The sequence below is a fragment of the Notamacropus eugenii genome, chromosome 4, assembly GCF_028372415.1.
Source record: "Notamacropus eugenii isolate mMacEug1 chromosome 4, mMacEug1.pri_v2, whole genome shotgun sequence".
NCBI lineage: Eukaryota > Metazoa > Chordata > Mammalia > Diprotodontia > Macropodidae > Notamacropus > Notamacropus eugenii.
This window is the reverse complement of record NC_092875.1, coordinates 187,663,247-187,682,104: the sequence shown is the minus strand read 5'-3', so window position 1 is coordinate 187,682,104 and position 18,858 is coordinate 187,663,247. Positions and strand designations below refer to the sequence as shown.

Here is an 18,858-nt window from a genome sequence, read left to right as displayed (position 1 = left end):
TATCAAATAGCAGCAGAGAGAATGGGCATCTCTCCTTTGGTCACTGATAAAAAGAAGACTCCATATGCACCAAAATAGTTTCCACTTTTGCACTGTTGGGTGATGCTGTAAATCAGTAAAACCAATTTGGAAATAAATTTAGAATTATAAAAAGAACATGACTGAAATGTCCATACCCTCGGATGAAGAGATTCAACTAGTTGGTTTACAGTCATAAGAAACCACTAATGAGAAGAAAATCCCCATACATACCAAAGCATTCGCAGCAGCACTTTTTGTGAAAGAAAAGAGTTAGAAACAAAGTAAATGTCCATTGATGGGAGAATGGCTAAACAAAGTGTGGTACATGCTATAAGAAATGACAAACAGGATAAATACAGAAAAACCCAGAAAGATATGAACTGACACAGAATGGGGTTAGTAGAACCTAGAAAGCAATAAACACAATGATCACAACAAGGTAAATGGAAAGAACATCACACACACACACACACACACACACACACACACACACACACGACTGCTGCAAAATTACAAAGGCTCAGCATAAGACAGGAAAGAAGATACCCTCCCTCCCCTCATCTCTCTGCATATGCGGGGTCTGTGAGTACTTTGCACATATTTTCAGACATTTTCCATAAATTTAATTGGTAAATTATGCTGACTTTTTCTCTTTTTTCATCTTTTTCTCCTTTAAAAAAAAACTATATGTGGGGATGCTCTCTCTAGATGGCAGAGGGAGGGAAACTGGGGGAAATAACTTGGTCCCAAAGAAGAGAAATGAAAAGACCCGTCTCCTGTTCTTTGAGTCAAAGACGTCAGGGGTCCACAGGAGTGTTAACACTGTACATGTTGTCATATTCCTTTAACATATTCATTTGTCTTGCATGGAGAAGGGGGAGTTCTCTTGTTCCCTCCTTTACTTCTAAAGAAAATTCTTTGTTGAATAGATGGTTCTGTGGGCAAGAATGAATTTCAGATGATTTAAAAACAAAAACATGAATAAAATGTCTTTTGAAAGAAAAATAACCTTTGAGCAAAAGGCCAAATGAAATCACCAAGAAAGATGAGGGAAAATGGGAATCAAACTCTATTTTCATTCTACCCAATTAATCCCCCCTAAGACAAAAAAGTAGAATTTAAAATATTTTCATGATACTTAGGGAAAAAATTTACTCTCAAAGGTTTAAAATTCTATATGAGCATAATTGTGAGGAAAAAACTTTCTAAAACATAAAAATGTCACTTATTATTAATCTTGCTAACATAAGTAATTAAAACAGGAGCCACCTTGACGACTACAGATAGCATCTGCATAATCATCCTATTCCTTAACAATACACCAATATTAAACTTCCCACTTTGGAGACTGAGCAATGGGAGGGAAACGCATTTCTGAAGTTGAAGACTGCTGTTGAGTCAGATTTATTGATAGATATTAGTGTACTAATGCTTCTCTATTCATTTTACAACTTTCTTTTTCCTGGGGCAGTATTTTCCCTCCATTCAATATTTTAAAGTACTGAGTATGCTTTTAAATGAATGGGGAAGCTGAATGAAATGTGTGGGTTATGAGACATGTGACTGTACTAAAGGGCAACCGGTGGTTACATTTCCTGGGTTGATTCTCGATGTTTCTTTCTCTTTCTCTGTAGCAGCAAGGGGACTACCAAAAATGATGAACACACACACACACGCACATGCACACGCACGAGACTGTGTGTCCGAAATGGAACCATACAGGTATACAAACCCTTCCTTTATGTGGAGTTTTCCCCCTGGTAGTTTCCAAACTTCTACATTATCATCCGGCCTTTATTCCAAGTATTTCAAGCTGTTTTTATATTACATATGTGAATGAGAAGCCCCACCGCAGTCAAGCTACCCCAGAAACTCCCACTTGTCACACTGCTGATCTCTTTCTGGAGAAATGGTTTTCTTGCATTATTAACAAAATAGAAGTGCATGTATGTGTATGTATGTATGTGTATGTGTGTATATGTGTATATATACACACACATATCTATAACATATGTATGGGGGGGTCTGGTTTTAAGACAACCATCTTTACAGTTTGTATACTAAGATCACGCAACTGAATGAATGATCCATTATTTATAAACCATACTACAGATATAAAATGCTGTGTGTGCGTGTGTGTGTGCATGTGTGTGCATGTGTGTGTGTGTGTGTGTGTGTGTGTGTGAAAACTGACCATTAAATCTTTAGTAAAATGATGGTGGTGGAGGTGGCAATAATGATGATATTTGTCATGTGGTTGAGAAAATGATATACATACCTATTAAATAAATATCATCCCCACAATCTCCACTACTATTTTACTGAAGAAATAAAGTAACTCTCAGAGTAATTTACTACCTTATTTCACAAAAGTAAAAAAGTCAGTGGAGTACAAGTCTTCATACTCTATCTTCTGCCTTCTTTCCACTGCCTTGCACTAAATAACAGAATTATGCACACTGGAAAAGGGGCTCTTAACAAAGGGGTGTGTGGACTAACAAGAGACTATGCATAGTCTTTAAGGGATTCATGAAATTGGATGGGAAAATATCTATTTATTTTAATAAATCCAATATTTTATTTTATCCATTTGAAAAATATTTTTCTACCTTGGAAGATTTATGTGAACTGATGCAAAGTGAAGTGGGCAGAACCAAGAGAACATTGTGCATAGTAACAGAAATACTGTACAACCATCAACTGTGAATGAATATTATGAGCAATACAATGCTCCAAGACAATTTCGGAGGACTTATAATAAAAAATGCTATCCACTTCCAAAAGAGGAACTGATGGAGTCTGAATGAAAATCAAAGAATATTTTTTTTTTTACTTTATTATTTTTGGGGTTTTTTGCTCTGCTTTTTCTTTTGCAACATGACTAATACGGATATCTAATTGCTTGCCTTCCCAAGGAGGGGAAGAGGAAAGGAAAAAAACATGGAAATCACTTTTTTTTAAATGTAAAAATTTTTGTTTACAAAATGATTGAGAAAAACATTAAAATTTAATTAAAATATGCTTCTGAGATGGAGTCCATAGAATGCAAAAGGGATGATTCGTGAAACAAACAAGGTTAAGAACCACTTCTCTAGAGTATCATGTGGAACTCATGTCAGATTTCAAAGACCTAAAAAGGATGTGGTGCCATCTAATTCCAAGGCTAATTCTTCATAAAGCAGCTGACCTAACAAAAAGGCTAATTATTCTTCACATGCCTCACTTCAAAATCATGGAATTTGTTTAATAAATCACTGAGTAGTTTAAACAATTACAAAAAAAAAAAAAGATGAAAAGAAAAGAAAAAGTCAAGGAATAATATGGAAAATTTACAGGAGTTGAAGGATCACCTGTCACCACTAAAGTTGGAAGAATTCCTGGAGCTAAACAGCATTCAGTTATGGTTTCACCCTCCCCTAAAAACAACAACAACTTTACACTGAAAAGTAATATATTTAATAGGATTAAACAGCTTTAGGTACGGTAGGGAGGGCAGCATCAAAGGCCTAGAATAATGCTCTTCTTTGTCAGTATCAAAAAAAAACAATGTCTGCCAAAAAGGCTCACCCTCACCTCGCCTCTTCAGAGGATCCCAAACTTTTTTGAGCATTTCAGCAGGTCAAACAAGGATAACAGCTCAAAGAAATGAGGCTTCCAAGTTCCAAAAAAAGGTCTACTGAGTTGAAGTGCTAGAGGGACAGAGATGACATAGAATGTGGGCACAAAGGATGTCAGCCGCCCACAGACACCAGAGCCCCCAACTTGTCAACAGGCGTGTGCACAGCTAAGCCACACCTCTCTGCAAGGCAGGAAACTCCCACCAGGCCCCCTTTCAAGGGTCCTCCACACTGCTCTATGACTCACTACCTCAAAAAGAAGTAAGGCTTACCTTTTTTCCATCCTCACTTATGCTCTCAATTTATTATTTCAGTTGTGGGAAAGGCATAAAAAGAGAATCACACACACACACACACACACACACACACACACACACACACACACAGAAACCTTGTACAATGGGTGCATCTAATTTTAAAATACAGATCTCTCACAAACATAAACATAAAAATATATTTCAAATATGTATATATGCATACACATATCTACATTTATTACATATAAACACATACATATATACATCTCTATACACATACATCCACATGTATAGACATATGTATGTGTATACTACTGTTTCTCTCATGTACACATTCACTTTATGTACAAGGAGGCGGAAGACTCCAGTTACCAGTAGGATAGTTTCTCAGAAGATACCTTGTCCTCTACTTAACAGCCATTACAAGTGGTGTTCCTCTCTTTTAAACAGCAAAATGCTGACAGTGACCACTGTTCCATTTTAGAGAAACTCCAGCTACTTACAAATAAAGGGGCTTTTCCAAAAATATGCTGTCCCCAGCATCTGTGACAAGCAACTAACAGAGACATTTCTTCTGTCTTTGGCAACTCAAACTAATGACAGAAAAAACTTAAAGAATCACTAGAGACTGTACTTAGCAAACTATGCCAAGCTTCACCGCCCCTGCCTTCCTCCTACCTGTTTTGCTTTTCTAAATAATTTTTTCTTAATGTCTGTTTTTTTAATATAACCACACTTTCTCCCATTATGTATTTCCCTTCCCACTCCCAGAGAGGATGGCATGTAACAAATAGTGTTTTTAAAGGGAAAAAAAATCAGCATAACCAATCAATACATTCAGAAGGTGAAAAGATAATGTGAACTACCTGTAGACCTTCCCCCTTGGTAAAGGGATGGGCTGAGAGTCCTATCGCATCTCGTCTTTCAAGCTAAGGTTTGTCTTTTATCATTCTGCAACAGTTGCTTTTTTGGTGTGTGCCTGTTTTTCCACTTACACTCCTGTAGTCACGGTGTATGTTGTTCTTTTGGCTCTGCTTATTTCTGTCTGCGTTAGTTCAGAAAGATCTTTCCATGCTTTTCTATATACATCACATCTCGTTTCTTACAAGCACAGAAATCCTCCATAACAGTCAGGTAGCACAAGTTGTTTAGCCTCTCCCTCAATAGATGGGCATCTACTTTCAATTTTTTACCATCACCAAAAAACAAAGACAAAATAGCAGTATATTAAGCTCACCTAGGCTTCCAAAACTGTGCCAAATATCTCCTTCTTGGAAGATGTAATTTAGTTAAGTAACAATCGAATCCCTGTGTTCAATTAGCTTTCCACCCACAGGAGAAAATAAATATACCTTAAAAAGTGGTGTCAGATATTGTTGGGTGTGCACATTTGTGTAGCCCTCTGGGCATAGTTCCAAATTGCTCTCCAGAATGGCTGGATCAGCTCACAGCTCCACCAACAATGTATTAGTGTTCCAACTCTCCCACATTCTCTCCAACATTTATCATCTTCCTGTTCTGTCATGTTAGCAGATCTGATAGGTGTGATGTGGTACCTCAGAGTTCCTTTGATTTGCATCTCTCTAATCAACAGTGATTTAGAGCATTTTTTCATATGACAGTAGATATCTTTAATTTCTTCCTGGTATATGAATGGAATGGAATACTATTGTGCTATAAGAAATGATGAACAGGAAGACTTCAGAGAGGCCTGGAAGGACTTATATAATCTCATGCTGAGCGAAAGGAGCAGAACCAGGAGAACTTTGTGCACAGTAACGACCACAGTAGTTTTTTCTGGTAGACCTGGAACTTCGTAGCAATGCAAGAACTTAAAAAAAAAAATTCCCAATGGTCTTCTAAGACTTCTACATTCAGAGAAAGATCTATGGAATTCAATCACAGAATGTAGCAGATCATTTTTGTGCGTGTGTACTGCATTTTGGTTTGTTTCATGATTTCTCCCATTCATTTTAATTCTTCTACACAGCATGACTATAGTGAAAATGTATTTAATAGGAATGTATGTGTAGAACCTATATAAAATTGTATGCCATCTCAGGGAGGGAGGGGGGAAGGAGGGAAAAATAATAATCTAAGTTATATGGTAGTCACTGTAGAACACTGAAAATAAATAAAATTAATTTTTAAAAAAGGGATGCAAGTGAAATAGATAACACAATAAAATGGGGGCACAGTGGGACAGTAACAAGACTGCCATGAACTTCTGATGGAGCCAGCCCATGCAGTGAATTTCTCCAAAACTCCTATGTTCAACAGGTCCAAGTTATCCAGATCCATAAAAAATGAAAGCCACCACAAGAGTGACCAAAACAGAAGTCAGCCCAGCCATTCTCCCCCCTGGCTCCTCCAGGCCACAGCTGCCATTTTCTTTCAAACAGACAGCAAGGCTTCATCAAGGTGGGGGTGTTTTTTTTAAATGATCTTTATACTTCTATTTGTTCTCCCTTAAAAAACACAAACAAACCCTGGGCAATGAGATTTCAAACTTCTGGCAAAATGTAGAAAAAACTTGGATGGTATTTGGTTTCTATTTCTTCCTATCTGTTCAAGAGATCTCTAATATCCAATATATACAAAATGAGAGGAAATGCTCATGACAGGGTAATTGCATCAGGTGCTTAATAAGAGTATTTAAATATCATTTTAAGGTTTGTAAAGAGCTTTCTAAATATTATCTCATTGGGGGAGCGGGGGGAGGAGAGGATGTTATAGATGAGGAAACTGAGACTGAGAGATTCAGTGACTTGTCTCAGATCCCACAGCTAATAAATGACCTTGGCAGAACTGAAACTTGGGTCTTCCAGAGTCCATGTCCAGCACACTAACCTTTGGGCCAACTAGTAGCTATTCCTAGCATAATACTGGGGATAAATAAACTGTGTAATTGTGCTGGGTCAGAGACAGCTAGTTGGCAAAGTGGATATAGTTCAGAAGACACCTCCTTCTTGAGTACAAATCTGGCCTCAGACACTTACTAGCACTTAACCCTGTTTGCTTCAGTTCCTTATTTGCCTCGGTTTCCTCATCTGACAAATGAGCTGGAGGAAGAAATGGTAAACCACTCCAGTACCATTGCCAAGAAAAAACCCAAATGGGATCATGAAGATTTGGAAGCAGGCTGATATAGAAAAACAGGAACAAACCATCATCTGCTCAAAAGGGCTTATATTTCCAGTTTTCAAATGAGAGAAAATTCAAGACAATCGCAGATTGGGACTAATACTGGAATGGTACCAGTCAGTCCCTAGAGATAGGACCAGGAGTAAATAAAGAGGGTGGCTTATACAGAATACAACATGTGTGGCATGTGCCATGAATTTAAATATGACTCCTTAAATAAAATCTCTCCATTCCCCAAACCCCAGCAGGTAGGGAAATGGGGGGGGGGGGGGGGGGGGGAGAAGGGGCAGTGAAATAGTCTGAAGCACTGATGCTCTAGGAGAACAGTGAGGCCCAGAAAGTCTATAACTTGGCCAGAGACACATTAGTAATAAAGGTAGATAGAGCTGGTATTTGAAGTCAGGGCCTCTGACTCATGTAATAGTACTTATGCCCTAATACCTTGTTGTCCTCTTTAAAATAGAATACAGAAATATGGGGCAGAGGGAAGGAGAGTTTGCAGAAAACAACGGGAATGTCAGAAGAACACAGTTGTCACACCTTTTGGCTAGGGTATAAAATGCCTTGCCTGAGATCTGCCCAAGGATCTTAAATTTTTTTTCCTAGGTTGTTGAAGTGATGGTCACATGCTCACTAGTTCTCCTTTTCCAGAACAGTTATGACTAGATATATTAACTCCACAGCTCCAGGCTAGACTTCACTTTTGACACTGATCAGCTCTTCATGTATGTGTCACATGTTCCAAGATAGACTGACAATTGCTTGAAGACAGGACTCTAGACTTATTTAATTCATCTTCATTTATGTACCAACCACCAGCACCACCACTAAACTTAGCACAAAACTCAAACATAATTCCAGTATGCTGATTCTCAAGGTACCATAGGTATAGGGCCCTTAGATGACAACCACTTCATTTTACAGATGGGTATACTGAGACCCAGAGGGATTAAATATAATACCTAAAAATCCACAGGTATTAAGGGGCAGAGAAAAGGTTCAAACTCAGGCCCACTGGTTTCAAATCCAGGACCTTGTCCATTACAATTTGCTACCTCTCATAACTGTACTCGTTCTCAAGTAGAGAAAGTTTCATTATAACAAGCTCATAGTTCCACTGAAAATTTAAAGATTGCTTTTTGAAAACCAACAAAGAATTCAACCTACCATTGATCATTCAAATAAAGTGAGATTGTATACATCATATAAGCTGACAGTAACACAATCTTTTAGCCCCATACTTTGGAAACATGGGCCTTAAAGAGTAGAAGAGAATACTGTTTTGGGCTACCCTGAAGCCATAAATTCAAATGTTAAGAGAGAATGCAAATAGCTTGGCCACTACAAGATCCCCCTACTACCTCTGAGGAGCTATTCGTTCAACCCTACAATGATAGTGTCTCCCAATCTTTCATACCATATCAAGCTAGGGAAGGGAAAAAAATATGGTAATCAGGTAAGTTGTTCCTAATGCAGGATTCTAAATTTAGTAGCTTCTGAAGATTTCAATGACTTAAGTCATTACATATAAAGTTTATAATGAGATAACATTATGAGAGAGAGTAAAGAATGTGCCAGAATTAAGAGTCAGGGTAACTGGGTTCAATGCTTTCATCTCTGTCATAACGTGTGATCAACAGTAAATCATTTAAAATCCCACGGTCTCCATTTCCTTATCTACAAAATGAGAGGGTTCAACAAATTGATCCTGAACTAGATGAAGAACTTAAATCTGTGACTCAAGGAACCTTTGACCTTGCAAAGTAGATTAAGGGGGAAAAGGCAAGGGCAAGAAAAGAAAATAACAAAGAACATCTGAACATCATTTTCCCAGCATGGCCTTCAAAGTTTCGCAGGTATAGTAACCTGAGCAGTGTCACCCCAATTTCCCAGAAAATGTACTTATCACATAAGAGATACCAATGTAATAAAGTCATGGAGGACCTTAAGATAATTCTACTTTTAATCCTGTTTAGCCTGATATGCTGCTTTTAACACAAGGATCAAGAATTGGGGGAATTACTTGAGCTTCTGAATTGTAAGATGATGTCTGACAGTAATCATAAAGAACAGATAGAATCAAAACAAAAGTCAATCAGTGGAACAGAACTGGTATACAATAAAAACAATTGAGACTAGTAGCTTAGTGTTTGAGAAACCTGAACATCTCATCTATTGGATTAAAAACTATCTAACAAAAAATGATTGGAATTGGAAGGCTGACTGATGGAAACGAGGTACAGAGGAACATGTCACGATGCGTACAAGGATAATCCCCAAATGAGTACATGATTTACCCTAGACGTAAAGAGTGACATCACAAACAAATCAGAAGAAGGAAATTATCTTTCAAATTATGAATAAGGAAAGAGTCTGTAAGCAGAATACCTCAGAAGGGAAAATGGATCATTTTGAGTACATAAAATTAAAATGCTTTTACACAAATTAAAACCAATCCATCTATAACTAGAAGAGGAGGTAAATGGGGAAGTGATAGAAGGAAGGAGGGAGGAAGCAGTAGTTTCTCTGATAAAGGTCTCTTTTCAGAAAATAGTTCCAAATTTACAAGAATAAGACTCATCCCAAACTTGATAAATGCTTCAAGAATTATAAATAAGCAATTTTCTGAGCGAGATATATCCAAGCTATCAATGGCCATGTTTTTTATTGCTCTAGAAAACCACTCATGATGAGAGAAGTGAAAACTAAAACAGCTCTAAAATTTGACCTCAACATTAGCCAGATTGGCCAAGCTGACAAAATAAAAATGAAAAATGTTTGGGGGGCTGTGGGAAAACAAGTAATCTACTGTTGATGGAGTTGTAACTGGTCTGGCCATTCCAGAAATCAATTTGGAAAGCATATGCCCCAAGTTACTAAATGGACCATACTCTTTTTACCCTACTAGGTCATTACACCCAAAGAGGAATAAGGGAAAGATAAGGATAAGGGAAAGAAGGAAAAATACAAAAATGCTTTGCAATGAATGGCAAAGAAATGGAACCTGAGGGAGCATCTATCCATCGGAGAATGGCAAAATGAGTTACGTTCAATTTGAATTTTAATAAATACTATCATGGCTTGAAAAATAATGAATTAGACAGCTTCAAAGAAAACTAGAAGACTTGTATGAATTGATGTAGAGCAAAACAAACAGAACTGGGACAATAACTTATAGAACAACAATACTGCAAAGACTTGGGAACTAAAGAAAAAAAATGACCAAATATGATTTCAACCACTCCTAATGAAACAGGCTACCTACTTACTGACAGGGAGGCCATACAATCAAGAATGCAAGGGTACTTTAATCTTTTTATCTTAAACATGGCCAAAGGACAAATTTATTTTGTTTGATTATAAATGTTAATTATAAGGGTTTTGTCTGGGGGGGGCGCGCCAAAAGGTAGGAAGAAAAAGAAGATTTCCACTGATAAAAAAAATTTTTTTAAAGACAATGCTTCACACTTTCACAAAATTTACTCAACAACAAAATACCAATCATTCAATACACATACATTAACCATGAACTGTGTGCTAGATACTATGTTGGGTGCTAGAAATACAAAGACAAAAATCAAACAGGAACTATTCCCAAGGAGCTTATTAAGGCTGAAGGGGAGCTGTTTGTATACATAACATTTACACAAAAAATACAAATCTATTAAGTGCTACAAAGAAATCAAATTTAAGTAGCATTGACATAACCTCAAAGGCTAAGTTCTCTAACTGCCAATCAGTTGACCTTCCCTAAATTAAGAGCATTAGATCAAAGTCTTCCATTGTCATAAGGGGCCCACAGAGACCTTCCAGCCCAAGTCACTGGTTTCACGTTCTGAGACAGCCAGTATGTAAAGAGAAATTACTTCTGAATAAAAGCATAAACTTTCAGAAATGGATCTCACTTCATCTTTAGGCTGTTCACAAACACTCTGCCAAGAGTTCTTCTCTGGATAGAACCCCCTCCCTCCAAAGTAAGCATTATAAACAAATTAGATTAGGTGTTGACAGTAAGTCTCAAATTCTAGAAGATGATGGTAGTTGGTTCTCACTGTATGTGCATGTGGCCAAGCTAGTCGTTTCCTTCCAACACACTCAATTCTTTGCCAACAGTTTACTTTAACAGAGTTTCCTATAAGTACCCTTGCATCTGGAGGGAGGGAAGAAGGCCAGAGGGAAAGGGAGTTCTTTGCCCTTGCAAATATTTAAACTGAACATAGTCTGAGAAAAGTTTCCTACCAGAGGCATATAAAAAAAGTAAAGCTAAGTGTGTAAAAAGTCAAGAAGAAAAACCAAGTAGGTAAAAGGTCAAGAGAGAAAATTCAATTTTAAACAAGTCTGTGGAAGACAAAGAAATGAAAGAGAATGAGCTTTGGATATAAAAAGGTAAGGAAGATGTTAGAATATGTTATAAAAGAAGACGGTTGACGAAGAGAATCACTATTGCTATCAATAGCTGGTTCTGTGAAACCTTAAACCGTCAATTCACTATCTTATTTTCATAGTTAACTGCTGCTTTCAACCTTATGTTAAGAACACCCTTCATAGCCGATATTTTGCTGTAAGGTTAGAAAAACAGAATACAACCCATTTTTCTTTCAAACAAGGATGTGGGCCAATCTTTGCTTTCTCATTTAATGGAAATTAAACTAACTCAACTGCTGAAAGTCCAGAATCCTGTCACTAAAATACCCAACACTTCAACAAACTCTATACTAGACATTGCCTCTAATTCTACATAAAAATAACAAAACATGATCCCCATCTTATCCTGCTCCCACCGCTGTGGTATGTGATTACGGCATATGATTAGGGTAATCGATTTTCTCACGCACACTGACCTTTTCCTTGATGGCCCTTCTTCAAAATCTGAAGAACTAACATCGTTGCTAGTTGAGGACACTTGGGATGCGTCGTCCTTCTCATTCTCTGACTGTTCTGATGCTGGTCCTAATCCCTTAGATTGGCCATTAGCGAGGAGCCCTACAGGTGAGAAAAGGGAATATCGCAAGGTTAAAACGAACACTGGAGAGCAGCACACCAGGATGCCAAGGGGATGCCAAGGGGATGCCGCAGCCTGGAAGAAGACCTGGAATTTGGACAAGCAGAAGCTTCAAGGCGAGATGAGCAATTCTTTAATTCAGAGGCATGAGAAAACTGCGATTCAGTCCTTTGTTGACATGTGAAGGACAACAAAGAAATAAATCCGAAATGAGAAAGTAATTCAATAAGAAGAAAAAAAATCTAACAAACTGACAGGACAAATTCTGCACTTCAAAAACATCCACCAATCATCCAATAAATAGTTCAGAAGATGACAAAGAAGTGATAATGAGGTATAATTATGAAATATGAACACCACTACAAATTTAGATTGGAAAGGACCTTACATAAAAAACCCTGATTTCACAAAAGAAAAAAATTGAGATACAGAGAGACATGCCCAACATTCCACAAAGAAGCAGGTGGAAGAGCCAGAATTTGACACCAGGCCCTTGGACTCCTCATCTAGAGCTCTTTCCACTGCACCAAGTCCAGAAAGGTTGTCCTTCTTGTGGTCTCCTCGGAAAATGATGCTGCCATCCATAACTCAAAATTATTTTGGGGAATTCTATTTAAGGACTAATTTGGAGCTTATCAGTGACCCCACAAAAGTTAAATCACAACATAGCTCTAACAAAATAGGTATTGCCCAGCTTGATACTACATTCCCTAGATTCAGCTTTCAATGACTTTTTGACCATTTCCAAAAGTCAAAACTCCACTTAAAGGACAAGTATTTCCCATCACTAACAACATGGAAACTTGTCATAGGCTTAAAGGCAATTCTAAGAAAGGCTTTTATTCTAAAAGGCTTGATTGCTTCTTCATAATAAAATGGGATATTTCTCTTGGTGTTTCCCCTATTAGGTTCTTTAAATAATCAGTAGATTATAGATAAATATTGAAGGGAAAAATAATGTTGCCTTCTTGGCTTCCCTTCCTCTCCACCCATGAATTATTCCCTTTATCACTCAGCCTCTGATCCCCTGAGCCAGGGCTGGTCCTATTACTTCTACAGAGTCTCCTAGAAACTGAATCCCTCTAAAGAATTCCACCTACTCTTTTCTCAGTGTTTCTCAGTTTCTAAGTCCCCTCCCCAATCTCTTTCAAACAACCACCATTATATGGTACAAATACTTTTTTCCATATCTTAATTTGGGTTCTTAATCTCTCTCTCTAGTACCCATTCTCCTCTGCTCTTCTATACTCATGCTCTTTAAAGGGTTAATCAACTCTCCTTCCTACTCAAAAATTTAACTGCCCCTCCAATTCACTGAAATCTGCCTTTCACAGGATATTCTACCTCTAGACACCCTCTCCAGTACATATTCTCTGTCAGAAAACACCACACTTCTTACCCATGATACACAGGGGGCATGCTCCTGGCTGCAACTTCCTATACCCTCATTCTATTATTATCATTCAATCATCCCATGAAATCCAAGACATTTTCCACTGTCCTCAATGACTTCAGCACATGGCTTACTGTCTACCTACTGTCCCCTTCTCCTGATAATGTCCTTGGTAATTTGAAAATTCAATAGATCCTTGCTACTGTGCAGCAACACATATTTCCTTCTCTCACTGACTACTAACATGTGGTTTCTACTTCGTACTCTAGGTCACACTCTCTACCATCACTCAAAACCACTTATCTCTAAGATCTCCAACTTTGAAATGGGTCATCCTGACTATATTTTCATCCTTCCACCTCCTTCCATGGCCTATTCAAAACACCTGCTCTTTACTCTCATCAGAAAGTCAATGGTACTTTCTTTTCTCTACCCCTACAAACACACTCATTAAACCTCTCCAAATTTACAAATATGTTTTACTTAGCTATGAAGCGTGTGTGTGTGTGTGTGTATGTGTGTTGCTCTCTAGTTTCACAACTACAGAGAAAAGACACATACTTCCTTTACATCACCATCCATTCAATGTCCACTTTTCTATTATTTTTGCTGGCTGTTCTTCATCCCCGAACCATTTTTTTCCCTCCTCCTTTCTTCTCTCTAATCTCTCCTGGGGAAAAAGGTAGATCCTATGAACTACAGAAATTATAGGACAAGTGAGATCAATATTTTGACATTAAAATTATAGAATAGATGAAAGAGTGATTCCTAAACAACTATGAGAAAAACTGAACTCCAAAAATCAACAAAAGGGAAAAATTCAAAAAATGTGAAAATAGATGCAGAATATTGGGCTGTCCAATAAGTTTTCGAGGGTTTACATTTTTGATTTTATACATTTTATCATAAAATCTATCAAATAAAAAAGTAGATGTATCAAATCTATTAATTTTAAAAATAGATCTCTAGGAAACATCATAGATTCAATAAAAGCCTATTGTGCCAAGTGAAGCTTAACTTCCTTTTTTCAATAAAAAAAATTTTTTTTTTTTACCATATCCTGTGAACATGAAGGAGATTTCACACATACACACAAAGCAAAGCCTTATAATTAGTCCTGTCTAATTCAACAATTTTATAAATGACTTAAATGATATAAAAGGTAGGCTCCTCAAGTTTTCAAATGACAAAGCTGAGCAAGATAGATAATATAACACATGACAAAAAGGTCCAGAGAGACTAGGACTTTCAGACTGATAAGGAAAGCTAACAAAGATACAAGGAAAATCCTGAATTTGGGCTTTAAAAAAAAAAACCTAATTGCACAAGTAGGACAGAGAACACCTGGCTTAATAATAGCTTGTATGTGAAGAGACTGAAGGGTTAGATTACGGTAAATTGAGAATAAGCCAACTATGTGATGTATCTGCTTAAAAATCTAGCAAGGTAAGGCTACAATGATGAAAAGTGCCATTCCTAAATGAAAGAAAGTAATATTACCATTGTCCTCTGTGTAAAAACAGTACTTGCCACATTTTTTAAAATATTTTGATAAGTTTTTTGTTTTTAAAACACTTTTACTTCTGAACATATCTTTCTCCACTCTCTCCCCAGCAAGCCCTCCCTTATCATAACAGGCTAAAAAGAAAAGGGGAGGGGTAGGTGGGGGACACGAGACAACTCAAAAACAAAATCAACCAACATCTCAACTGATTGCAACTATATATGCAAAACTCCACTGTATGTCATGTATGAAGAGAAAAACTAAATATCTAGGGACAGTCCCATAGAAAATAACCAAAAAGATAATGATCTTGCAATCACGTTACATAAAAATATTAGGTAAGAGAAATTTATGAATCTATGGGGAATCTTTCCTTTTCAGTATTTTTTCAATATTTCAAGACAGTCATCACCTAGAGGGAAAAACAGTCATCAGTGGGTGAACGTTAGAGAAGGCAAGTTCCAACTCAATATTTTTTATAAACAAAATGAAACATTTTTAAATAGAAATATGGATTAAAAATAAATATTTTTAAACGGAATACGTATTCTGACCCAACAAATAACCATTATAGGGCATCTCCCTAAGGAGGTGAAAGAGTGAAATGACCCATATCAACATAAATATTTCTAAGAGCACTTTTTGTACTAGCAAAGAAATCCATTAAAAAATGGTGAAGTGAATTGTGCTATACTAACAAATCAATACTGTGGCATACGAAATTATGAATATTAAGAAATTAGAAATTTGTGACGTCTTGTATAAACTGATCAAGTAAAATAAGAAGCAAAAAAACAACTGAAATGATAAGCACAACAGTATAAAGGAAAACATTTAAAGGCTTCTGAGCACTGATCAATGCAATGACCAATCATAATTTCAGGATGTGATGGTGAAGCATGCCTCTTACTTCTCAGCAAAGAGGTAGGGTAGGCTACAGATAAGAAAGGAGGAACTCATTCTCAGACAAGACCAATGGGTTGATTTGTTTTGTTTGATTATATTTGATATAAGAAAGAATAGGAAAGTTGGTAGGGAAGAGGAGTTATTGGAAAGTGATAGTGATATTTTTAAAAAGAGTACTAATAAAATATGTATAAAGAAAAAAAATGGAATGACTTGTAGTTTGAGGTAGTTGACCATGTAGCATGTAAAATGTTTAAGAAGCAAGACAATCACCTATTAAGGATATGGCATAAAACATTTCTAATTTTAGGAGCAGTTTTTACTAGCTGATTTTTTAGGGTCTACGCAACTCTTAAGATTTGACAATTTCTTGCAAAGTGTCAGAGAATGAAAACAGAAATTAGAGCCAAAATCCTTGGGTCTGAATCCCAGTTCTACTGCACGGAAGCAGCATGGTCCTGTATAAATAACCTCATCTTTCTTACTCTTATAGTTTCCTCACCTGCTAAAAAGAAAAAGTAAGAAAAGGGGGGTAAGAACTGAATGATCCATATAGTCTTTTCCAGATCTGGATGATGAGCTTATGATCTACATTTTATAATTATATTTTATAATTATCTACATAACCATATTTTAGGTTATAGAATATTACCAAAGAATATATTTAAATTGTCTATATTTTATAATTATCTATAAAACTATATTTCAGGTATTACTAAAGAATATATATTTAAATTGTACCTCCAGGGTGACAGGTGGTTGGGGTCCCACAATGTTTTGGAATTGAGGTCTAGATGAACATCAGCGCACAAAATTCAACTTTTGAATGCCTCTCCCAATGGAGACAGTCCTTGGAAAAGGCTCCAAAGACTTACTGATGGTGATGGTAACAGCAGCCAAGATGGTGCCCTCTCTACTGTAACTACTTTGATACAAACGGAAAATGTGGCTACATAGCATCTGGCTAGGGAAGCATTTATGAGAAGGTTTGCATGCCATTAAAATCTATAATCTAAGGTGAAAACACTAAGGGTCCATGTAACTGTCAGCTGGGTATTCAGAAAGTCACTATTTATTAACAAAGTGTAGTATCTGGAACATAGCAGTTGCTAAACAGACGCTGGCTGAAGTGAATCTATATACAACATTAACAGCAGCTGACTAAATAACATAACACTTTTAGGTTCTACAAAGCGCTGTGCATGCATTATATCATCTGAATCCCATAACAACCCTGTTAGGTAGGGGATACTCTTTTCCCTATTTAATGGATAAGGAAACAAGAGTCTGTCTTGGGACACACCTCATAACATCTGGAGTGGGATTAGAATCCAGATTGCTTTGAATCCATCCACTATTTCAAGCTCTTAGAAGGAGCCTTAACATTCTAACCCATTCACTTCACAGGTAAGAAAACTGGAGCCTAAAAGGAGAATATATGCCACTTGGGGAACATGTAGATTATCACAAATTTAAGACAAGAGATACAGACTGACATTTTTCTCCAAACTCTACCTTTTCATACTCTGGATGAAATGAGGGTTAATATCATTACAAGGGAAAGAATTAACAAATTTTATTAATCGGTGAATCATCTTCCATTAAAAAGAAAGAGGACTGTTAATATCATTACTGGCAAAAGAATTAATAAATTGTATTAATTAATGAATCATCATTCATTAAAATCCCCCATACTGCTATGTTACAGAGAAAAATCAGTTTTATCCCTGGGCAAGCATCCTACACATTTGACTAGGAGTTCCTTATGTCTCTAGTCTACTGAACATGACTCAGATTTAGCTTGGGTATTTCAATACAAGCCATACAACCAGGAGCACATGGTCCTTCTTTCCTTCCCAACAGCTGGTCAATGCGACAAGGACTAATGCCACCATGCAAAATAGACATAATTATAACATGATCTAAGCACTGACATAATGCTTTTGGGGGCTAACAGGCAGGGCAGATGTCCTTCTGTCCCAATTGTTTTTAGCCTAAGTCAGGGAAAGAAACTAAGATAAGAGACTCCCTTTTTCAAAACCCCAACATACATTTTAATTGTGCCCCAACTTTACTTCTTTTGGGGGAAAGAAGAAAGTCCCAGTCTTCCCAAGACCTAAATCTTTCTCTCTTGCATTAATATTGACCAAATTGAAGCACTTCCATTTTATCTCTCAATAAAGAAACACATGTTGCGTGCAGTACAACCATCCTGGAGGCCTCTCTGGGCCCAACTGGTGCTTGGACAACAGGCTCATTCAAGCCAATGACAAACAGGAGAGGCTATCTTTGTAACAGGGCACTGATACAGTTCCACTGACCCCATACCACAAAGCTCAAGCCAACCCTTTACAACACATACACTCCAAACCCAGAAGAAAAACAAACAGAAAACAGCACCCTGTAATCAGCAATGACTGCCAAGTCCAGTAGCTTCTCCCTCCACCTTCCAAATTAGTAAGAAATAAAATGCCGACCAGGGCCTGGCAACTCAACATAGCAACTTGAACTCTGCTTTTTTTCCCACCAGCACTGAAAAAGAATGAACAAGAAAGGTTATAGGGATGTGCAGAAACCATTTATTGGCAAGAGAGGCCAGCTGAAGTTATACATATATTAGTATTTTCCTGCCCCTTGGCTCAAACACAAAAGAGGTTAGAAAGTTACAGCTAAAAATGCAAGAAAGCTTAGCTTTAATTCTGCCTAAAGGTTTAGATTATAAATATGTTTGGAGAAAATTATTCTTTTCTCTCTAACCTGTTTTTTTTCTATTGCAGACATCTGTCCTATCCTCCCACCCCCAATTTATACAACACATCCATAAAACAATTCAAAGGATATCAAGAGAATCACCTATGTTCAAGACATCCCCATGCACCCCCCTCATCCCCCATCCAGAATTAGAGAAGGACAAGAAATGAAGGGAAAACAATGAGACCTCTGAAGCTGTTCCAGGACTTCTAGAACATCTGTAGCACACCCAACTAATCAGCATATTAGGGAGTGCTGCTGTA

At 37.1% G+C, this 18,858-nt stretch overlaps 1 protein-coding gene across 2 annotated transcripts in view; it reads right to left on the bottom strand.

Moving 5' to 3' along the window:
* JARID2 (jumonji and AT-rich interaction domain containing 2) overlaps positions 1–18,858 on the bottom strand; it is a 334,461-nt gene that overhangs the window by 141,713 nt on the left and 173,890 nt on the right. For both annotated transcript variants that reach the window (XM_072603889.1, XM_072603890.1), the window contains one exon: positions 11,881–12,022. In XM_072603889.1, the coding sequence (XP_072459990.1) occupies positions 11,881–12,022 (142 nt within the window). The remainder of the gene's footprint in view (positions 1–11,880; positions 12,023–18,858) is intronic.